The sequence below is a fragment of the Pyxicephalus adspersus genome, chromosome 5 (assembly GCF_032062135.1).
Source record: "Pyxicephalus adspersus chromosome 5, UCB_Pads_2.0, whole genome shotgun sequence".
Classification (NCBI taxonomy): domain Eukaryota; kingdom Metazoa; phylum Chordata; class Amphibia; order Anura; family Pyxicephalidae; genus Pyxicephalus; species Pyxicephalus adspersus.
The window spans coordinates 127,235,004-127,259,824 of record NC_092862.1 but is presented as its reverse complement, the minus strand read 5'-3'; the positions used below and the strand labels follow the sequence as shown (position 1 = coordinate 127,259,824).

At 36.9% G+C, this 24,821-nt stretch overlaps 1 protein-coding gene across 4 annotated transcripts in view; it reads left to right on the top strand.

Annotated features, from left to right (window-relative positions):
* CCDC7 (coiled-coil domain containing 7) overlaps positions 1 to 24,821 on the top strand; it is a 40,808-nt gene that overhangs the window by 14,928 nt on the left and 1,059 nt on the right. The window contains exons 12-27 of one of the 4 annotated variants that reach the window (XM_072412655.1): positions 302 to 391; positions 1,612 to 1,721; positions 3,391 to 3,454; positions 3,822 to 3,925; positions 4,360 to 4,420; positions 7,105 to 7,683; positions 8,714 to 8,769; positions 9,806 to 11,291; positions 11,484 to 11,564; positions 13,362 to 13,421; positions 14,677 to 14,745; positions 16,433 to 16,486; positions 18,139 to 18,211; positions 21,908 to 21,997; positions 22,689 to 22,802; positions 24,521 to 24,589. In XM_072412655.1, the coding sequence (XP_072268756.1) occupies positions 302 to 391; positions 1,612 to 1,721; positions 3,391 to 3,454; positions 3,822 to 3,925; positions 4,360 to 4,420; positions 7,105 to 7,683; positions 8,714 to 8,769; positions 9,806 to 11,291; positions 11,484 to 11,564; positions 13,362 to 13,421; positions 14,677 to 14,745; positions 16,433 to 16,486; positions 18,139 to 18,211; positions 21,908 to 21,997; positions 22,689 to 22,802; positions 24,521 to 24,589 (3,160 nt within the window). Of the gene's footprint in view, positions 1 to 301; positions 392 to 1,611; positions 1,722 to 3,390; positions 3,455 to 3,821; positions 3,926 to 4,359; positions 4,421 to 7,104; positions 7,684 to 8,713; positions 8,770 to 9,805; positions 11,292 to 11,483; positions 11,565 to 13,361; positions 13,422 to 14,676; positions 14,746 to 16,432; positions 16,505 to 18,138; positions 18,212 to 21,907; positions 21,998 to 22,688; positions 22,803 to 24,520; positions 24,590 to 24,821 lie in introns of all 4 variants that reach the window. The other 3 variants (XM_072412654.1, XM_072412656.1, XM_072412657.1) reach the window with 3 other exon arrangements.

Sequence of the window (24,821 nt, the reverse complement as noted above, 5' to 3'; positions counted from 1 at the left end):
ACCAGATCCATTCTAGGTTTGCTGGATCACCCAGCTTCACTGATGAAAGTGTATTCTCTTCAAAAGATGTTTGGACCCTTAGCATGCCTCCTCTACAGTTCACACTGATTTGTGCCCTTGCTATGATATTTTTATGCCACACACTAGGGCTTCTAAAAAAACATAGTATCAAAAACAACCAAAATATGTGCCACCATGACATTGCAAACAAGATGCCTTCAGCCACCTTATCATTTGTGGTTATTGTATTTGTTTTGTTTTTCAATGAACACCTCATTCTTTATGTTTGTGAATCTTCTAGAAATACACTAGGATGAAAGCAGCATACCAGGTTCTCTTGGAAGAGAAGATTATTTTAGAAAATGAGCTAAAACAAATCTTTCAGTTAAAGGTGAGTGACCTAGAAATGCATTCGAATGTTAATTATTCAAAATATTTTCTAATATTATTACCTTATACCATACCTATCATAATAATTTTAATAAATAGTAATGATATTGATAAAGCACCAACATAATATGCAGCACTGAAGAATAAACAAGAATAGATAATGTGCCTGCGGCTGCTGTATCTTCTCTCCCTTGCTGCTGGCCAATACCTTTATGAAGTTTACCACCTGGGATCATCTGTTCCAGTCTCATAGTTCCAGGTCCAATCTGCTGTCTGTGACCATCTCTCTCCACTCCTGTTACTACGCCAACGAATATTAATTTACTAAAACACCTAAAATTATTATAATGTCTTATACATACCCCTGAGGAAGCGAAAAGGTGAAATATGTTGGGAAACAAGACATTACACGGTTAATCCTTGAAGTAGTTGTACGCTGTTTAGTTCGGCAGGCCACATCCCATGATGGTATAATGGGTTCTGGACAATGTATAAAATTCTCTGTATAATGTAATTTTGCTTGACTCTTGAAATACTGTACACATAAACCACTACAAACCCCTTCTTTCAGCCTTTCATTTATTAGATTTCACATTTGCAAGGGGTGGCTACAACAAGAAAAAAAATATATAATAAAGTAAAAGATCATTTTATGGGATCTTTATTGTGCTAGGCACTGTATAGTTATCGTTCATCCTACACAAACTATTAACATGCCGAGCATATCTAACTTTAAAAAATTAGAAATATTCGGTGATTTTTGGTGAATATTTTGCTATGACTTTATTCAGCCTGATGGCAAGCAAGAGATGAATCAGAATCCAACATTTTGAAAACAAAGACAAAGAAGAAAATAAAAAAAGCCAATCTGAGATTTGTAACCACTCACTAAAGCATGCAGAGATTTCCAGAATGAAACATCTGTGTGACCATTCACCAACTGTTGTCTTTTCTGTAAAAGGAGAAAAAAGTTAGAATTTTATTGTTAGAATTTAAGATCCAAATGGTGTAGTGGTTTCCCTATAAACAAAGCTCTTCCAATACTTTTGTTTTCTGTAAGTGATTTGGTTCTCCCTCACCAAACAAACCAAGTTTTCTCAGAGACACCAAGCAAGCTCTTCCATGTTTGTGCTGTCCTCAGCAAGCTTAGCCTTCCTACATTCTTCTAGGACATCACTCAATGCTCAGCATAAACACGTCCAACCTTAATTTTTTCTTTAGTTAGGACAGAAGCCTGGAAGCAGCATTCTTGTCAAAGCTGAATATAAACCAGAAAGAGTTATGCTAACAAAATCACCAGCTGTACTTGCAGACAGCCCGCAACAAGTTTTGTAAGTGTCCTTGTCTCATCTTTTGGGGTAAACTTAGTTTTCAGTGTGGATATCACTAGCAAAAAAGGGAAAAGTTTTTAGTAATTCTTAGCCAGTGCCTTTTACATTACTGCAATTTATTACCAACTTTTAAAGTGCTACCATTTATTTACCAAGACAAAAGATTAGAAATGCGTGCCTTCACAACAGCAGGCTTTAACCACTTATGATTCAGGAGTAGGGAAAGTGGGGGGCAGCACAGCCTATTTTTTCATAGAGGTAACATGTTAGAACAAAAACCTTATATGCTCACATTTTGATGACAATTGCTGAGCATCACAGGGAGCGATCCTTGGAACTGCAAGGGTCATTTAAGACCTGTAGTGAGCCTCAGCTGTCTGGCACAGGCTCAACCTTGATCCCAACCTCTCCAGGTAAATAGAATTGGTTGAGACCCTTTTTACCACAAGGCTGTGGCAGATTGTGATTAGCAAAAGTCACATGTTGCTTTTGCCCGCATGGGTATGGCCTGAGGATCCGCACCACAGTCGCAGCTTTTTTGACACTGCAGTTTAACACTGCAGGTCTGAAAAGGTCCTAAGAGCTTTTATTTATTGTACCTGGTATGATATAAAGATAGGTTTATTGTGCCCAGATAAAGAAACCTATATGTTTAAACAAAGCATTTGATAGATGTAAACTGTTATGCACCTTTCAAGTCTCCCTCCAACTTTCTTGATTTAGGCTTAATACGATTTGAAGCATATAATTCTTTTATCCACCCTTGCTCCTTCTATCTCTTTTTGGTATGATGTACAGACCTCTAATAAAACCTATAATGGTGTTATACCACTCTAAACTCTTAAATCCAACCTCTTGAGTATGACATTTGTTGTCCTTTGCCTGCATACTTCGTGGTAAATTGTACCCTTCCTCTTTACTCAAAGTTGGGAAGTATATATAAAGACATATGGACAAATATGCCTAACCCTTGTACATATATCTTTTTTATAGCACTATTTACAATCAAATTCGTATGTGTCTATAAAGTTTAAAGTCTACATAAAGACAAAACAACTTCATTTAGGTATTTATTGTCTCTACTGGAACAATGTGACAAGCAAAAAGGCATTTCCTTTAACCCATGTTGTGTCTCTAGGGCAAGACCTAAAAGGAAATCTATCCAAAGGGAATAAATAAAATCTTAATTTTGCATTTATCTACACTACCTAATACGGAAGAGGTTTGGTTCTAGATATGGTTTAAAAATAATAGATACACTTAAGCCATGTTGGTAGTGAGACATCCATCTATACCAGTGTTTCACAACCAGGGTTCCACCAGAGGTTGCTAGGGCTTCCCTGAACAATGAGAAACATTCTCAAGTCAATATACTTTATATCAATGATCTTTTTTGGCTCTCTGTAAGTGTGACATTCTTCCCAATGACCAGCAATGTAAAAGGCATTCTTCCAACTGACCACCACACTAATGTTCTGTGAGCTGTAGATATATGAATTATGGAAGGGGTTCACTAAAGACCTGAACATTATTTCATGGGTTCCTTCATGTTAAAATGGTCATGAAACACTTCTCTATGCTGTCTTCAATCCATGTGTAATAACCCAACCATTAGGTTTCTCTTCACTAGAAGCTAGGTTTCTCCTATGACAATCTTGTATTTTTATAGGCCTGTGGAAGAACCTGAAACATTTGTAAAGCAAGCTGATGATACTAAATTGGAAGAATTACAGGTGAGTAAGTAACCTGTATGTTATTGCTGCCTGCAACACACAACTTTAATCTTACATGGTGTTTTCCATAGTTTGATATTCTTCCTCGCTGTAAGTGGGCAACTGCAGGGCTCAGGAGATAATTTCTTGTAATATTTTCCCTGATGTTTTTTAGGATTATTTGCTGAGAATCACACTAAAGTAGTATCAGGATTTATAGGTTTTATTGGAATTGAGCTCTGCACATGTTCACCTAACTAATTCTATTGTATACCACAATTTAACACATCAGATGATTTTTAGTGTGCATATCTAGAGAACAATTTCTTTTATTGAACTGTTTTTTTTTAATTACTGTTCTATTTCCTTGACATTGCTTTTTGTATAGAAGGAACCAACTACATCTGGTGCTGCTAAGAATAAGAGAAATCTGCAGTTGGAGAAGAAGGGGGATTTTTCTAAAATTCATAGCACTTGGAACCAAGATCAGGGGTGAGAATTTGAATTAGGTAAAAGGTACAATGTCCAGCTGGGCCACGATGTCATCTGTATGGATCAGTGAAACTGACTTATCTGGACCTATAACAAAAGGCAACTGATTACTGTTAGATCTAGGGATTTCTATAAAATGAAAATGCCCTTTAGCTTAGCAGGAGAGTACAGTCTCCAAAATGTTCAGGTTTTTATAGCCTCAAATGTTCATAATTATGAGTTGAAAATAAATATTGTGATTAAATTAGTGTATATATATATACCTCCAACCTCAAACATCCTTCTCAACATGATCTGGCACTTTATTTTGGATGCTTTTGGGCTGATATGTTTAGATTTTGTAATAGTTAAATGAGATGATTGCACTAAAAATTACCCTTTTATCAAGCACCTACAGCTTGTACTGCAATGTTTTTATACAATGTGTATTACAGGGCTGTGAATGAGGCTCTTGGTGTTGCTGAACCCGCAAATGTTGGAACACCAGAGATCCAGGTAATTATAAATCATGTATCTCCCAAAAAAGCACTTTGTGCTTTATTCTTATTTCCAATGTTATTTCGTATTCACTTTGCCAGGTGTGCATTTCTTATTGTCTACATATGAATAGATAATTAGGTGTGTATGTAAACCCAGAAGGTCTCTCGTCTTATACCTTTTGGCCTATATTTAAAAAGGGTTTATCATATCTGTTTGGTCTGTATAAAAAATGCCTGTTGATGTGGCCAGAAATCCAGTGAGCTCCTAATAGGTGTCCTAATAGGTGGCATTGTTTTAAGCTACCTGTGAACTATAGAACACCACTTTTTTAACAAGTATATTGTGGTCCAATCCCAGGGTGACTGCATTGTTCCTCTGTAGAGCAAAAAGTGTGCTGCTGGTAGGATAAACATAAAGAAAAATGATTTTTTTTTTAACAAAAACAAATGCAGCCACCGTGTCTAACTTTTAATATATTCACTTTTCTTTTCTTTTGGGGTTTAAATGCAGTTTATTGGATTATAATTTAATTACATTATTGTTCCCAAAACAGCCACTAGATGGCCGTTTAGCATCAGTTCACACCCTATACTTTATACTGCTTTTCTTGGTGTGCCTATTTTATGAATATAAGGAAACTGCAAAGAGAAGTATTTTATTCTATTTTGTTTCAGTATTCTGGATTCTTGAACTATTTATATCAGGGGTTTGACTACTATAGTAAACTACCTCATTTGCATTTAACAAAAAGCAATGTAAGAAACAGGGGCAACATTCAAACACTTAACTAAATCTAGTTAGGATTATTTCAGATTAAAGTGCATAATCTATCAGATTTTAGGTATGACTTTTTTCTTGAATGCATAATACCTATTGTATGCGGAAAACCACTGTTTCTGGGAAGTTTATTTCAATGAACATATTCTATAAATGTGGAGCTTAGGCTGACAATATTACTGTTGTGGTCATGCTGTGATGACATTACAACAATTTCATGACATGACAAATTTCAACCACTGTGCAAAAAAAAGATGTTCAATGTTTTTGACTCAAAAACAAAAAACAAAAACAGAGGAGCCTTGAGCTAGTCCCCCCGTTTTCTTTGTGTTAAAAGCATTCAACATGTACTTTTTCCTAATTCACAAAAGAAAGTCACTCCATAACTAAATGGGCACCTTTTTCCAAGTAAAATTGAACAGGATGTGGGAATGCTGTAATAGTTTCTGGACTCATATCCAATGCTCAGATTACAGTTTCTAGCCAGTTTGAGCTGAACTGGATCCCTGAGTTGTGTGATCAGTTGTTCAGTCGATCTGGCTGAACTCTACCACCCTCCAACAATCACGCCTACACTAAAGAATGGTTACAGATGGAGCTTGGTGCAGAAAAAAAACATTAGTGGCCTTATTAGCAGGATTCCTCCTATATACTATATGACATTTACTGGGATAAACTTATTAGGTCGATTCTTGCCAGGGTGAATCTTGGTAGGTATGTTTTGGGCTAATCTTGTTAACATTCAGGATTATACATAAAATTCCCCGGCTGACAATTTCTTTCTGTGGTTTCAACGCTAGAAACATTAGTGTCCATTTTTTAGATGTAATAACTGCTCAGAACACAAAGGATTCAGGCTGGAATTCCCATACCAAGGTATTAGTGGTGTGCTAGGCTAAATTTGTGTTTTCTGTCATTGTGTAATGACAGTGATCCCCTGCGAGAGAAACCTATGGAATTTGCTTATCATTAGAGTTTTATGTGAGTGCACCCTGGGTTGCTTTTTATTAGAGTTTTATGTGAGTGCACCCTGGTTGTACCCTGACATTGGAAGTAAGAAATACCTCTCTGCAGTGAGTGCATTGAAAGCTAATCCCTCACACAGCATGTATACCTGATTTTCACTTGATATCAACTTGTTATGTTGTATGTAGGGGGTGGGGGGGAGGAGCCGAGCACAAAGCGGATCAATTGTGCAATCCAAGGAGCATTTTGATAGAAGAAAGTAGATAAAGAGATAAGCTCATTAATGTGTTCCTTCTTCTGCTGTCCATTCATGGGCTAAAGTAATGTAGGACAGTGGTCACCAATCACTGGTCCGCAAGAAAATTTTGGTGCTCCGCAGAAAAACCACCACCTCACTGGTGCACCCCTCCAGCGGAGCCCATTTACTGCCCCCACTGATCATGTCTCTCATAATCACAGCCCTGTGCTTCTGTTCCCCCAGGATGTTTAGCTAGCAGGTCTGAGCCTGCGATGGGAGAGTGAGTGGGTTCTGGCATTATGATGACAAACTGGGGGAAGTTTCTTCTTCTTTGAGTGACACACAGCTCCCCATGCATTCACCAGATTTAAAATTTTGAATTTAGTGGTCTGTGAGGTCCGAAAGGTTGGTAATCACTGAAGTATGAGACCACTGAGTGTAACTGCAGCAAGAAAAATCAAGTCTTTTCTCCATTTTGAAAGGGCTTTGTGGTTGTGAGTTGTTCGAATGGTAGAATTAAATGAACATAAACCCCTATCCAGGTCCATAACCTCCCTTATGTGTATTTCGCATGTGGCAAAATGTCTAAGATGTCACCAAAGCAGGAGGTACATTTTTGCTTTAAAAAAAACTTAATATGTAGCTTGAGACAACTAATGCAGTTTTCAAGAAGCCTGTAGTAGTGTGTTTACACTGATTACTTCTCGTTTTTAACTAGGAGAGCAGTCATCCGCATAGTGAAACTAGAGCACCCCTGTCTATAACAGATGAGAAAATAATGCAGGGAAGCGGCAAGAAAGTAAACATGACTCAAAATGTAAAATCAGCTACAGACCAAGACAACAGGCCTTCCGCCACCTCAGCTACAACAATGGCTGTATCCGTAGCAGATAATATGACATCACATATAAATCAACTGTCAATAAGTCCTGGGATAAAACCTACTGATTTGTCTCATGCAGAAAACATGATTGAAAAGGGAGCTGAAAACCTCACTCATAAGTCAATACTGGGAAAAGATGAAAGAAAAAATTCTGTAGAAGACAAAGTAAAACCTAAATCTGATTTAGTGCATGAGATTGGACATACTGAATATATAGCCCAACCTGATAGATTAACTGAAACATCAGATTCCAGTGAACAACAACACAAAATCAGTATTGCCATTCATAAATCTCTAGATGTCCAGAGCAGCAAAGGAAAAATTCTTAGCACTGAGCAAAAACAAACCCCTTCTATAGAACAGACGGCAGAGGAAGAGGAAGAGGAGCAGCGGGGTACCTTGGGAAAAAATCAAGTTAGTAAAGCATCACTTTCTATGATCTATTTAAATATTTATGTGTTTTTTATGTTCTGTATTGTGGTGTTTGTCAGTATCGTTATATAGAGAAGTCTCCTTACTTAACAAGAACAAGGATAATGTGAGTAGTTTTGGCAGCAAAATAAAAATGAAAATATGAAATTGGCCCTGTGAATGTGTTAAAGACCCATTTACCATTAAAATATTTTGCCTCAAATTTATATTTTATGAAACAGATGGAAAGACCAGCCCCTGTAGTTCAATGTATATAAAGTTGACTAATGCATGGTGAAAATATATTACATACACTATATTAAATACAGAATAATTTTTACCACTGTAAGTATATCAACATTTTCTGGTGTTTAGTGGAAAGTATGTGCTGACAGTCCTTTCAGCTTCTTGAAAATTATCTGCCAGTCCTTGGTGCTTAGTGGAAAGTATATTGGCAATCCCTGTATATTGCCAAATCGTATTGGGTGTGGAAAGCCCTCTGCCATTCCCCAATGCCTACTAGAAATTGTTACTTGTCTTTAAGAGAGAGAGGTTACGTCCAACACCTGATGTCTATGGAAATGTATAGTGGCAACATTATTTTAATCCCTAGTGCCCAGTGTAAAATATACTTTCAATCCCTAGTGGATTGCATACTGCTGGTCCCTGGTGCCCAGTAGAAAATATACTGCCTGACCCTGGTGACCAGTGGAATGTTTTATGCCAGACCCTGGTGCCAAGTTGGACATACAGTATATGGCTAGACTGTAGCTCCTAATGAAATGCAAATTTCATGCAAAAATGGCACACCTGGTGGCTCAATGGAAAATATACTTTATGTCAGTTCACATCACTTGTTTTTAAAATATACTGCCAATCATGCAATACATTGAGCTGTACATACAATCCCTGGCCCCTAGTGGAAACTATACTGCCATTTTCCAGTGTCCGGAGAAAGCGCATTGTCTAATATCTTTATAAAAAGCTATACTGCCCCTAAGCATTGTTTTGTTTTGTTTTTTTATTATTTTAGGTACAAGGTATTTCTCAAACAATACAAGAAAATGGAAAATTGGAACATGTTAAAGGGTATATATATATACTTTTAATTATTTATAAAGAATGTTATATGCTTCTGTAAGCTTAGATTTATGCCGATTTTATGGTACTTACATAGTAAAGTTAAAAATTAAACTGACAGCCATTGTTAACATTTAAAAGCCCTGCATAAGAGCAGATACTAGAACAGGGCTGTCCAACTTCAAAGACCCCAAGGGTTACTTTTGTATCTGCAAAATGAGTGAAGAACAGCATCTAAAGTCAACCATTACTTAGTATATTAATTCATCTGTAACAATGCCAACCTTAATTGCTGTCTGTAAAAATAATCCCTCCACCTCAGAACTGGCAGCCAATAGTTGACAATAGTGATACAAGCACGGGTTAAACACCGGCAAACCTTACTCAAACACATGCATCGGTCCCCAGCTACCTCTTCCAGCAATGTGAGGACTATATTTCTACATTAGGCAGAGTTCCAGCTCTTTTCAGTGCTGGGTGCTTCCAATGTTATCCTCAGTGACTGATGACACCAATTGGGCAGGAAAAAGGAAGCTGGGTTGGGGAAAGATTTAGCCCAGAACTCAGGCCCCAGGATTAAATTAAAACAGGTTTGAATGGAGGCAGACAAAGTAAGGTTTTCTGGGTAATAAAGTTAATAAGAGATATCTTGTGACAGCTGCTTTATTCAGGACTTTTTAAAACACTAATATGCCTAATACACGTAAACAATACTATAATAAACTACAAAGCATAATAAACAACGATGTCTGGAGCTTCCATCCAAAAATCTAGGAAATAAATCACTCCTGGAACTACTGGAAGTTTACTTTTGATGGGTCACTCTATTCTACATCACTTATCTACTCACAGTTAAGGATGTTAAGAAATCTGAACTTCATTCTGAATAAGCATAACTATATGCTAACCAATATCAAAAAGCTTGGCAAGTTATAATGATAACATTATCTACATACTGTAATTTGCATATTAAAATCTATGACAGACATTTCTTTTTATTCTGATACATTTAGAAAATGCCTTTGTCTGCTTAACTTCATTGCAGGAGTTCATTGACACCAACTTTTGAAACTACAGAGGAAGACGGACTCTCATCTGCTGGTTGTGATATTTCGCAAACACCAGATCATAGACAAGATATATTTCCTTGCAACTCTTCAGGACTTCACACAAACACAATGTACAATTTGTCAGACTCTGCACAGATAGCATCAGGTGTTTCTAACACTAGGTGTGTTGGAGCTGCTGAAGAGAGTAACTTACCTAACAAAAGCTTGTCTGACACATCTGCGGACACAATGAAAATACAAGAGAACCTGCCTTCAATCAATGAAACCCTTTCTCAACATAAATATTCCAGTAGTGATGAACCCCAGTACACTACTGTTGGGGATTTGTTGCGGATGCAGTTGTCTGATGGAATAGCAGCGGATGCTCAATTTCCTCCTAAAAACAGTGCAATTATTCCTCAACAACACTTTTTCATTGATGGTACATTATATCAAAACCTAATGCTGGAACCTCAGAAGGCTCAGCTTTCTACTATGTATATCACAGCAAAAAAACTAATGCCAAATACACCACTGATTGGAGAAATATTTTCTGATCAACAGATTTTCAGAGGTGATAAAAGTCAGTTCACCCTTCTTAAGGATGCTCACAAGACACAGTTATCTAGAGCTCCCATCAAAATACAGACACCGGTTCCTCAGGACATTGTGGAACAAATGTCCCAAAATCAATTTCATAGAGACAGTGAAAGCCATCAAGTGTATGCAACAGAACCTTGGGGTACTCAAATATCTGCAGCACCACTAGCCGTTTCTTCAGAAATGAGATATCAAGGACCATTGTATAGAAAAGTTGAAAGTCATTTTGTTTCTGTAGCACAGCCTGGTAATACTCAAATATCCACAGCACCAGAGACAACAAAAAAAACAGCAGATATCAGGTCTCCAGAACTGTTATACAGAGATGACAAAAAGTATTCCATCGTTATAGGGAAACCCCGGATGACACAAATATCTACAGCACCTACAACAGCAACCCATACTCAATCCCCCCAAGAGATCACAGATGGCAATTTACTTCTAGGGGAACCTGAGGAGATACCGTTCTCTGCAGGAAACAAAAAACAAATTTCATATTCTCCACTGGAAGTAAATTCTTCAAGTCATTACAATGAGGTGGAAGATCCTTTAAGATCACATTTACATACAACCCCCATCAAAACAGCCCAGATACCTACAGAATTCAGGACACACACTTCACTGCACTTTTCCACAGATGGGAGAAATCTTGAGGATCCTTGGAAAACCAAAATGCTCACCTCAGCTCACACTAGAAAGCAAGTTGCTATCTTTCTAAAAAGTAAGAAAAGACATTTTCCTCTGCAGTTTTACAGAAATGGCAAAAGTTTGATAGACCCATGGAGAACACAAACATCCAGGGCATCCATCCACTCTTCCAGCGAACGCAAAACCAAGAATTGTAATAAACATCAACATCCAATCATTCATGTTGCAGGAAAGGTATTTTGACATATTTGTCAAGCTACATCCTATTCTGTTTTAATTCACACAAATACATATAATATATATATAAATAAATATATATATATATATATATAGTTATATATATATAGTTCAGCATTGTTTTGTTTCATTCAGTTGTCTAAATGTTTTATTGCTAACTTATATTTGTTTTTACTTTTATTTTTGTAGTCTCTTTTTCAACCACAAAAGTGTGAAATTGGAGAAGAAACTGAGACAAAAGGATTTGTAGATTATCAACATGAAAATGAGGTAAACTGTTGACTTCACTGAAATTTATTTTTTTAATACTAAAATGTTTTACCCATAATGTAAATTGGCCTCTTACCAAGCGGAGTAGGCTTCAATATCACCATAATTTCTAATGCATTACATTTATTTACTGGCCCTATTGTAGCGTTAAATAAGAAATGTAGAGAGCAGAAAAGTACAGACTACACAGTGATCAGGAAGAAATGGTTTCTTTATTCCGTAATGCCGATGACAGTTGATAACTTTTTCATCGTGTTTTTAGACCTAATTTTTTACATTTTATTAAGAATAAAAAATACATTTTCTTCACAGCTACATCTTTAAAATATCGTCAGTAAGTAAAGGGAGGCATAGACATTAAAAGTGAACATTGCATTTTGCATTAAAAGGCCTACAAGAAACCAGTTTACAGAACAATGAGCCACACAATTTGTGTTGCATCGTTTTTTTTTGGCTGGCTTAGTAAGATGTTGCAGTCAGATAAAAGGAACTAAAGTAGCTTAATTTGCTGTACTGCCTCTATGGCTAACTACTAGTGCTTTGTGAATCATTTGTCATGCGTCTGGAGGAAAAGAAATATAAGCTCTGGATAAGGAAGGGATTCTTCACTGTAAGGTCTGTGAAAATGTGGAATCGGCTACCCCAGGAAGTAGTTTCAGCAACTAGCAGATTGCTTTAAGAAAATGCTGGATGCTTTTCTAGAAGCACAGAATATAACTGGGGATTAAAGTTTTAAAGTAAAGATAACAGACACTGTTGAATCAGGGAACATCCAATTGCCTCATGGAGTCAGGAAGGATTTTTTTTCCCTTGTTGGAGCAAATTATACCAGGGATTGTACCATAGGGTTTTATCTGGGATACATTTATTTCCCTAGCGGTTGAACTTGATGGACTTGATGGTATGAATCAAATATTCATTTTTAAAACAAAGATCATACATATAGTTATTAAAATAAATAAAATAATATAAACATGATTCCTGAGCACACAGGCTATATGCAATATAAGTTAGGAGGTTGCAGGCACGTTTCTTTAGGCTGGCGATTTTAAGAACATCTGCTGTCAACTTTACTAATTGTTTTAAAAAAAAACAATGTTTACCCTAACAACCATTTATACTTAGTGCCTCCTTTTGGCCTTTTGGCATAAACACAGTTCTTCATTGGCTGTCCCTCACATAGCAGTACAAAGTGAAAACACGCTACATTACATGTACATTTATTCAGAATTAGGAATTTAAAGTGCACTTCTTGGTACATTCACCTATGTCAACCATTGAAGTACATTTGCCCATTTTTTTCACTTGTACGTACATTTAGCCATCTTGAGTGGCATACAAGGAATTAAAAATACCTTTCATTGAACATTATTAGTTTAGATAAAATCCTAATTGTTTTCATACATATGGTTTTCATTATATTAATAATGAAAATGTTTGCTTGCCCCATAAGCACTGTAAATAAACTATTTTACAGACTGCAGTGAACTTAACTGGACAAGTAACCTTGGTAAAGGCACTCTATGTAACTGTTGTTGGAAACAATCATTAGATCATTTCCATCAACAGCAGGGGAAAACGAGTGATGTACAGCAACGTTCTATGAAGAGGGCCACCACCCAGCACTGATGTAATCTGCAGATGAGACAGATCATGAATTGTACAGGGAATGAGTTTTAAATGTAGCTTTGATGTGCACATGTAAGACTATTTGCACTATTTCTAAACTTTGCTGTTTGCTTTTGAGATGATCAGCAATTTTAAGTGTTAACCACACATTTCCTGCTTGTATTCCAGACCCAAGAAAAGGCAGCTGAGGGCACAGGAACAAGCAGACCACACAAGCCACCAGTCCTGGTACTCTGCTGAACAACTCTGAATTGTATTGTGAATTGCTTTTTAGAATGACTGTTTTATAACTGCAGTGAAGGCATTCCTCTTAAAAAATATATCTGTGGACTTGCATTTGTTATATCATAAAATTCTATAATCCTTTTCTTTATTTCTAATGACTTTAAAGTTAAAGTATCACTTTACTCATCATTGATACTTAATTTCCTCTTGCTCCCCCATCATTCAGTTTGCTTTTTGGAACATTGCCCCATATGACCTTTGCCCACCTACCTAGTGACAGTGCTTGGGCCTGCCAATTGGGTCCATATTGGTACTGCATCAAGGGACAATAGGGAAATGCTTCCCATGCCTTAACGTTCCAGATATTTCCAAGGGCTCGACAGAAAATGGAGAAACAAGGAAACATTTCAAACCCATCCCTGTTATCTCATCCCTATATACTTTTGTGACCACGTTACCAATATATATATAAATACAAATATTGTTTTTAAAATTAAAAATATGTTCAAATACATGGTAAGGAAAGGAGATAACTATGCTTGCATTCAGTACATGTAGCGTGTCAGCCACAGACGCCTTAGGCAATGAACAGGGGCAATGGTGAGCAGTTGAATACAGCCCATTGTCAATGTTCAAACACTATTCATTAAAAATTGGTATAGTTATAGTGGCTTCCATGCAGCTGGCAAAGTGCCTCATATTGTACATATAAGGAAATTCCCACTGTCTGTCTGAACTTAACCCAAAGAGTGTTATCAGCAGCAACATGATGCTTTTCTTCTGTACAAATAAAATTGTGAGTTTCAGAAACTTATCATTAAAACTGAACCTCAGACAATCAGAAAAACACACAGTTTATATATATACTAAATACCCTGTCAAAACATCTGTAGTAATATACAGCTGGAATTGTAATACAGCTATCCATGTAAGTCAATAATGCCAGGTCAATGATGTCACATTTTTTCTGTGCAGTTAAACAATACAGTTTAGTAACGTGCACATCCCAGTCTGATGAATGAAATATCTCCACACTTAAAGGGTCATCATACTTCACAATGCTGCCTCTTACATACCTTCCTGCTGTGCGGGATTTAGAGGAAACCAATGTAAGGATAATACAGGTGGTAATATAACCATGAATTAAAAATATGTTTAACTTTTGGTAATAAATACAAAGCTGGATTAAATGGTAATCTTTTGTTAAGTTTAAATTTTTTCCGGAGTTCTCAAATAAACAATGAACCTCTTTTTTAAGGCTTCTTTCTCGCCACTTATGAATTCTGAGAAAAATGAACCTCTGCAAACTGATCAAAATGAGGAGCTGGTAATATAGCTTATTATATGTTTAACCCGGTCCATGATGAATCAACCATAACGTACGGTTAATAATGTCTGGCCAAGATTGGCTAATAATGTAACTGCATTCTGCTCACTACACTTCCAATGCAAAAAATGTCAACATTTGACAAACACAAACCTAGAAATAAGGTCCCTCTTTGGAGAAGGGTATATCCATTTTTTTTCCAGGGAGAATTGTCCAAAATCTTACTCTAATATCAAACCTGGGCTGAAAGATTTAGGTATCAAAAAAACAAACTTCAGACAGAATAAATGACTTTTAATTGACCTTGTGAAATGTGCTGGATATCTGCTCTAATGTCAAAAGGAAGTGGTTTATTGTTAATGGGTAAGCATAGGACAGCGTGCCTAATATTCAGCCTTTATACAAGAAAATGTACTTGTTGATACAGAGGATCCGTTATTATGTAGAATTCTTACATGTTTGTCCTAATTTGCCTATTTCCTTAGCACAATAGGAGGAAGGTAATGTTCATTTCCACTGGTGCACAAGATAAATGTGTCAGATGTAAAGTATATAGTCAACAAGCTGACTATACCAGTCTCAGTCTATACCAGTTCAGTTAAACTTTGCTTAGCTAAATGCAATGGATTACAACACAAAATTGCTCTTTGTACTGTTGATGTTATAAAGCCCACACACATCAGCACACCAGATCTTTCTATACTTCAGAAGATTCTATCAGCAGGTATAAGGTTGTATTAGATCTGGCACTGGCATCCCAGAATGTTGTCCCCATAGGAAACAGCAGCGGTCAGTTATTTAGTGATACCTGATGAAGTTGAATGTACAAGCTCTAGATTTTCCACCAAGACAATTATAAATCATACACTTTGTATCCAATGTGAAGAATGTGTGACTTTTGGATAAAACCCCTAAATCTTTTATAATAAAGCCCAACTCCTTAGTTTATAAACACCTCCATTTTTTGACAATTTGGAGCTCCTCTGCAGTCGTATACCTACCTGTTTTCAAAGTTTAGTGATGTCACAGTATCCTTCAGCCTTTTCTTACTCTTCTTTCCTGTTAGTCCAAGGTCTAGTATAGAACTAATATGGTCTTGACTCACCAAAAATAGGAAGAGGAGAGGTGGTGGATCAAGGAGCAAGTGAGTCTGTGGTAGTTTTGCAGCATGGAGAAAGGCTGGGACCTCTTTTAGCTTTGTATTGCTCCATCCCTATTTTTTTTTACAGTTGTCTCCAGGACAGGGAGTGAGGGTAAATCCCCAATGAGCACACAGACAACAAAGCAAAGCCCAGTGGAGGTTCTAAAATGTCCTACTCCACCAAAAAAAGGAAAAAAAATTGTTAGCGAGTGCAGTACTTTATTATGTGCATATCTCATTAGTTGTATTTATTACAGTAACAGCTCTCCTCTTCTTTATATGTATGTTTGACCTATTCAATCAGCCAAGTGCTATGTGATGTTTTGTAGGAGGTTATATTACTCCAATGAGCATAAATAGCCATTCCTGTCATTACACAAAGTACTATATATTTTAATTACACAAATGACAAGTTGCTCCCTGTAATTCTCCACATTACATTCCCGGCAAAAGTGTACTTTCATTTTCCACTCTTGTGCTACAATAACCAAACGCTAATTATTCCTTCAACCCTACAATTACATTCTCTGTCTTTTTATATCTTAGACAAAGCAGCAATTTCAACTCCATGGTGGTGTGTCGGCCTTTTCAAACACCTCTGTAAGAAAAGTACTACAGGTGCTTTCCTTTAATATTGCAGCAGAAATATATTTACCCTTCCTAAATAAGATTAAATGGAAATAATACAGCTTTATATTAGAACTCTATTTGTTCAGATGACCATGTTACAGTTGTCACCAGAACAAGAGATAAGGGGAAATCTCCCTATGGGGACCACAAGTCTCTAAAAAGTTCTCATTTATCCAGGACATTGTATACTCCGGTGGTAGTAGTAGATAGTTACATGCAACTGGAATTTCTCATGTAATGTTGAAGACGTTTCAAAGCCTTCCAACTGAACTGAAGCACAAACTTGGAAGGCTGTAAAATGTCTTCAATATACAAGAACAAGGCCAGTTGAATGTGACTAACCAATACTAGATAAAGCTTGCCACATACATTATTTGTCATACACAAAGGGGCTGATTTATTAAAGTTCTCCAAGACTGGAGAAGATAAATTATCATGAGTGAACCTAGGTTATTCAGCAAACCTAGAATAGATTTGGCCCAGGATTGAAAACATATGCCAAATAATAGCAAATGGTTTTAGTTTATCCATTTCAGGTTTGCTGGATCACCCGGGTTCATCCATAGTAGTCTATTTTCTGCAGTTCAGTTGGAAGGCTAGAAACATCTTCAACAACAACAAGTCCTACTGAATGTGAATACTACTAGATAAAGTTTGCCACACACTTTATTTGCCATACACATTGGGCCCAATGTATTATATGAAAGATTTCTGCTAATATAATTTCTACACAAGGCAATGCTTCTACATTTGTGCTCCCTACAACCCTGCTTAAGGAGTGACAGGTGAATGTCTATGTGTTGCCTAGTCAGAGCAAAGACTCAAATCCTAGTGATAATCTGTGGAATGACAAAGTTTTCAATCCACCAATGGTCACCTTTAAAATGATTGGGCTTGAACAGTTCTGTAAAGAAGAGTTGACAAACATGCACAATCTAGATGTGCAAAGTTGGTAGAGAAGTAGCCCGGAAGGCTGTAATAAAATGGTAATTCCACAAAGTACTTACACTGTATGGTGATACTTTATCCATTTCATTTGTGCTAATATCTGATGCTAACATATTTTTCACTTGGATGTTATAAGTTGTATTATACATTTTGATGGAAGTTTTACTTCTCTATACCCACTGTATGTGTGTGATGCTGTGCATTATGGTTACTGCATACGTCTATACAGAGGAATTTAGTTCTGCTTTTAAATATAACTCCAGCTTGGGCCAAAAAATATTTAGGGTGGTACAAAAACCCCTCCAATAAAGATTCTATCTCGTGATTTATTCATTGACCAACTTGAGTATCTCTGCTAACAGTAGTGCCATATTGTCTTTCACTGTTTTTGGCGGGTAAATTAAACATCTGAGAAAAAGGCATTGGTTTTCCCTACAAAAAAGAAAGAGAAGGTGATCTGATGAGTTGTTAGGAGCAACAAAGACACGCTTTCCGATCAGGGTCTTGTTAGCAGTTATAATTAATCTAATTTCTCCATCTCAGTAGTTTGTCTTTGTTTCCTTTTATGTTATTAGCATGGTAAACAGTTAATTTCAGAAAAGAAAATGTAGGGAATTAATGTAGGTACTTACTGTGCATGTATTTATCCTAAACTAGATTTTTTTCTTTTAAAGGGTCAATCTAATCAACAAATTTTGTATGACAATAATTTCTTCTGGAGCTACCACCAGCCAATGTATATCAGAGGTAAGATTTTTCTGAATTTTTCAGGAACTGCACCACGATCTGCTGCAACTGCAAACGCATGAACAAAATGGTTCCCAACCACTCTTGTTAACGTGAATGGAAGTGCAGTTGAGCATGCAGTAGAATGCTGTGGCCAATTGCAAATGTGTGAAATGGCTTTAAGTGACAAATCCAAGAGTTCATCCACAACCCAGAGCATTGGAGAAAAGAGGAGCATCCTGGGATTGAACTTTAACAAGTACTTTTTAGTTACATAGGGTTTGGTGCATGGTGTGTGTGAGCCCCAGCCTGATTATTGAAGACTAATATGCTTATCCAATAAGAAAAAAGTAATGTGTAAAGTGCACATTGGCCAATCAGCATTCATCATTGTTCTCATTGCTTTTACTGACCAGTGAAAGGTAAATGCTGCCCTTTGACTGCCTTACATTATAAGCCATGATCTCCTTTCTTACTTCCTGCTAACTCCATCCATTTCGTATGTTGTAGCCTTACTCTGTGCATGTGTTTTGTAACAAAAGAACAATTTACGTTATAGTTTTCCTAAGAACAACACACATAGATAGGAAGAATGATTCACTGGGTTTGGCTCAGACAACTCTGTACATCCTGAAATGTTTAGACTGCTGTGCTTAGACAGTTTCCTATGTTATGATATAAAATATATGTCATACAAACTCCTAAAAGCTATGTGATGGAAATAATATCCAGATCAATTCACATCTCTATGCCTTAAAGCCTGACCCAAGACACAGGGTGAGTGGTTATCACCAGGACAGGAAGTAAAAGACTTAAAAAATTCATAAATTCTAACCCTTCATAGAGAAGATAGTCAAAAATCTGGGATTGTAATGGCAAAACATAGCAACTCTATTTACAACCTTTTTAGGCTTAGTTCAAAGAACATCAATAAAAACATAAACACACAATCCACATAAGAGGCTTTGATATATATCTCTCAGGTGTATATTTCTCTCTTATCCTATTGATTTGAGGACCAAGAGTTTCATATCCACTTGCCAAGGGATGATAATTTCATTAGAATACCGGAGCTTTTTACAGACAACTTTTCTATGCTTTTTTAGGGTCACAGTATTCTTATTCATAAGAGAAATACATGTATACCCTCACATATAGTTAGTAAATCACTCTGGTGGTAACAACAAACACCAACTGTGCTTCATACCAAGAAAACCCCTCCGGGTGGGTATCCAGAGGACATCATCAACTGGAACAGTAACCATCAGCTCATGACCTCCCAATCAGCCCCTCATTCCAGGGCTCCACAATGAACATGAAAGTCAACTGTCCCTACACCTAATCCAAGTTAAGATAAATATTTATAAAACTGAATATAGGGTGGTTTTCTTGCTTTCTCAATATTTTGGAGGAATACAAACCCTAAGGCCAAAAGGGTATAAATAGAAAGGAAGAGAATGGTTAATTTTGTTGGCAAAGATATATTAGGTGATTACTCATAGCATAAATACTGTGTGGATCTGAGTGATGTGGAAGTATAAATGAGAAAGATCAGGAGGAGAAATATATGACTGAGAGATATATCAAAGCCACTAATGTGGATTTTGTGTTAGTTTTAGTTTTTTAGTTTTAGTTAGTTTTAGTTTTTAGTTAGTTTTTAAAGTGGAACTAAAGTTCCACTTTTAAGTTTCCATGATCAGACAGATTGTTATTGCAGATAGGGGCAAGCATGGCCCTTTTACAATATTGAGTCTTACCTGCCTGATAGCTCTGGGAAGCCAGGAGTCCTGGCTTCCATTGCATGTTCCAGGGATGAATGAACTCCCGTACACCTGCGGTAAAGTTACATCATCCCATCATGGCCAAACAAGATGACCTAATACCGTCTGTAGGAGAAAGGGAATAAAGATGGCAGTGCCCTACGATGTGACGCTGATAGATAAGTCACACAGGTTTAGTTCTGATTTATGGATGTTCTTTGAACTTTTAAAAATCTTTAGAAAGTATGTTATAAATAAAGTTTTATTTTCCCAGCTCCTCTCAATTTGAGGTTCTCTCATATAAATAATTTGGGATGTGGCAAAGTCCTTACATTGTTCAATAGTTGAGACATGTGTTTTCCTATTGCAAATTCTAACTTTTAACTATTACTAAAAAAGTGTTATTTTGTCTTTTTTCCTTAAAAAAAAATACCATGATTTTTTTTATTTGTCAAAGTGTATATTGTGACAGCTAAACTTATAGTAGTGCCTGGTTGTTCTGCTCCACCCACTATTCCCCCTTGCCACATTTTTGTTGGCCATTGAAGTGGTCTGTCATATGATTTCTAGGTGAATTTGAAGATTGCAAAAAGTTTAGCATGCTGTATATTAGTTAAGATTGTAACTGAATAATATCTATAGTAGACCCGTCTGTATCAGGAAAATGCAGTGTACATGATATGACATCTATGCTACATATTTGTAGAAGTGATCATATTTACACACTGACTATTTCCTACATACTGGAAAATTGTTGTGTGGTCAGAAGCTGATCGATCCCCTTGCCTTGGAGAAAAGAGAACCAGCCTTTTGGTGTGTATGTGCTCCATGTATGTGTCAGGAGGAAGATTGCTGGAAGATGAAAAGTCTGACCAGCCTATGGATACACACAGATATAACACAGTGCATGCCAGACTTTATTCTGTATTCTCATATTGGCAATGTTGCATGAAAACTCCAAAAAATCTAACTCCCATTTGGAGACAAGGAAGAGGGACACTTTGTAGCTCAAGGTTTGTAGGAAAACAACACACTCCTACAGCACAGTTTTTTTTAAAGCTAGATAGACAATTTCATGCAAAATAACTTTTTAATAGTTAAAAATACATTTTATAGAAGTATATATCTACCCAAAAGAGGGAGGACTGAAAGCAGGTATAAGGACTTTGATCTGAAAGAGAGATCATCCCTCCAAACCAGGACGTTAAGGTACAATAGTGGTAATAAGCAGTGGTAAGTTTCAGGACTCTTTCAAACTTTACCACAAGATCAACCATGCTCCCAGCAATCCCATTTAACCGAATAGGAGTGGTTGGGAATTTTGTGTGTACGTGGTTACATTTGTATTGGGTTTATGGAACAGTTGCTGGAAGCAACATGTTTCTTCTTGTTGTGCAAGTGCTTTTCCACCTCTGAAGGAAGAACCTCGTTCTCACTGAATGCCAATGTGCAGTGCGGTTTGCTGCTCCTAGGCACATAATAGCAGCAGTTTGTAATACGCCCTGTAGCAGCTAACCATGCGGTTTTTGACAGCAAATCTAATTTATCATTAATTTTGCATTCATCCATATGAAATAAACTAACTAGTTTAAAGGGTCACATGTAACAATCTAATTGGTACAATCTACTTAGGATTTCCCAATAACCAAGTATTAAAAAAAACTATTATCTAATTCAATTTATATTTTATCAGGTAAGACTTCATACAGTATTTCCTTTAGATTTTTCAAGACTTCACAATGCTACTATTGGTAAAGCTAAATGACGTTGTATCATCACATTGTAACAAGCATGCCCATGCATGAGACAGTCCTAGGAATATATGATTAATCATTAGAAACAGATTGCTGCAATAATGTCTGCTTTGGTTGGAAATGAGAATGATTTGTATCGCTTGTGTAAAAATGTACCAGTAAATGTTCTTTGTAATCTGTTGTATTCTCTTTCCCTTTTTAAGGTCAGAATATCAACTTCATGCCTACATCACATTCTACAGACACTCATGGATCTAGGATAACTAGAAAATCATATGCCAGGCATATATCAGGTCAATATTCCTGGCTTTACTTTAAATCAATCAGTCATAGTTTAAATTAAAGTCAAATCAAATTATTGTTGTGTCATAGCAGTGGCACCTACAGTCATTGAGAGACATCTATAAGAAACAAATAAGGATTCTTTTTTCATTACCGGTAAAGTACTGTGCAGTTAAGGAAAGTCATTCTAAAGACAGATATATTTGTAAAGGATATGAAACTCTGAAAGTGCCTAAAGTTTATTTCGGCCCTTTGTGTCTCATTGGGGAGATTTCCCTTCACTTCCTTTACAGAACACAAATCATAGGTAAAGGGAAAACAGAAGTTCTAACCATTCTTCACTTTATTCACAACTAAATACATTTTGTCACTGCTTGAGTGATGTGCAGTTCAGTTGCTAAGAACAAATGAGAAAAAAAGACAAATGTATAACATTTTAAGGCCGGGTATTCTCCCGGGTAACACTAGGCCACAAGTATATTCTAGTAAATTACTTTGCCAGCAACTTCTTTTCATTTAGATGTTTACCAAGTAGATTCAAGGATAAAACTTGTTGTAATTATTGTTTGGAACTAGAATCTTTACGAATCTTAGCTGTTGTTCTTTGGCAATATTTGGTTGGTGGGGAAACTACAGGCATTACTGATTTATTATGAATCACATTAGCTGATTAAAAGTTAACACATATTTGTTCTATTTTAGGGACTAGCAGACGACATTTACAGAGAACAGGAATTGTTAAATATACTACAAAAAAGCCAGATAAAAGAAAGATACTAAAGCAGCTCTTCAGCTTTCACCCACTGGGGGAATCAGGTGAGATTCCTTCTGCATGACTTTCTTTCTGATGAATCCACAGTGACCTGAGAGCAAGTCCACATTTAAAGCCAAGGCACATTGTCTCTGTCAGAATAAACATTACGCCTGGATTCTGGTTGCCATATGCACATTTTTTTTTATATGTATGGGGGGAACTTTCCACACACTGAACATCAATAGCATTCTTGCTGACCACTAGTGTATTTTTCCAAATGTTCTCCAATGTCTTTTTTCTTCCCATTTTCTTCCCAATGTTTTTTTGCATTGACTGGGAGGCATCAAAATTTCCCCTCAGGCCCTATGATTTCCAGTACATTTACACCATTTAAATACAATGAAAATACTAAGAAAATGAAAAATAGCTTTATGCCAGTATCAGCACGTGTTGTTACAATGTATAAGCTGATAAAAAATGCTTAGCAATTATCGCATGTGATCTCATAACATAAAAAAAGCTCTGATGAATTGTACACCGACTCACACATCAGCTGAGCTAGCAGGTACAATAGATAAAAAATATTTAAAGGAAATCGAAAGTTATGAACCACAAACAGCAAGAAGAGACACAACCAAATCTAAGGCACTGAATGTATTTGTGTACTCATACAAACTGTTTATTCAAAAAAAAATCACAGCTCGTACTCAAGGGCGGATTTATATATTTTTTTCTCCCCTGGGCCAGCTAGTTTGTGGTGCCCCTCTATTCTGTGCACTCCCAGATACCTCCCCCCAATTCCTGAACAGGTATATTCAAGCTAACTGGCAGCTCTCTCTCTGTTATGCAGATGTGACCCAGTGAGGTCAAAGCGGGGAGAGAGTGAGCCAAGCATATGAGCTTGCTTGGGGGATGATGTGCTCTGCAGCTTCAGCCACACCTCTTTAGGCTCCTCTCCAGGTGTACAAAGAACAGTACAGAGGAAGTTGTATAGCAGGCAATGGATCCCCAGGTGCTCAAATACCCCCCCTAGTGATCATGGCACCCAAGGCCACAGCTCAGATGGTTTTGTGGGAAATCTGGCGCTGCTTATACTGCAGCTTGGAAAGCTTTTAGTCCAAGAGAATCATTTATATAAAACCCTTGCTACACCTGGGTTTACATTAATTTTCTGAATTATGTACATGAAGGCAAACCCATATTATATTGGGCAGAATGGCGACTCAGTGGGTAGCACTCTGGCCTTTGCAGCACTAGGTCCCAGGTTCCAATCTTGACCAGGACACTAAATGCAAGGAGTTTGCACGGGTTTTTTCCGGGTACTCTGGTTTCCTCTCACATTCCCATAACATTCAGTTTGGTTAATTAGCTTCCCTACAAAATTAACCTTAGACTGTGGTAATGACATATGACTGAGGTAGGGACATTAGATTGTGAGCCCCCTTGAGGGACATCTAAAGAGAAGACTTTGTACAATGCTGTGTAATATGTTGGCACTATATAAATACTGCGTAATAATAATTATATCGGATGTATGGACTTTATGAAGGGTACTTAAAAGGGTATTTATAATCTCACAAAAGTGTGTGTAATACTAAGGGTAGGATAGGCATGTATGTGGCCTGATTGACATTGAAGGTCAGGGTTAAGAATATCAGAACTTTTGGGCATGTGGCTTGATAGTGGACAGGCTTGCAGGTAATAATGTATTGTAACATGGTCCTATAAACAAACAAATACAAATTAGTAAGAACTGGTCCATGTTTGTGTGTTATCTCAGCAGCCCATAGAAGAAAAAGAAACAACAGCCCCAGGATGAACACACCTTTGCTCTCTGGACTCTTCACAGGTAGATTAAAATATTACAACCACCAGATATTTAGGGTGAAAAATACACTAGGACTACTGGTCCTCAAAATCATCCTTTGAGCTAGAAGGCTTGTGTGTATGAGCTTTTACTGAGTGCACTTAGAACTTCTTCTCTTTTTATACAAGTAAATAAATAGGAAAAAGGTGGCTTTTGCATGTAGTATGGACAATGGGCCTATGAGTCCACGATTACAGCAATAGCCCAGTCCTGA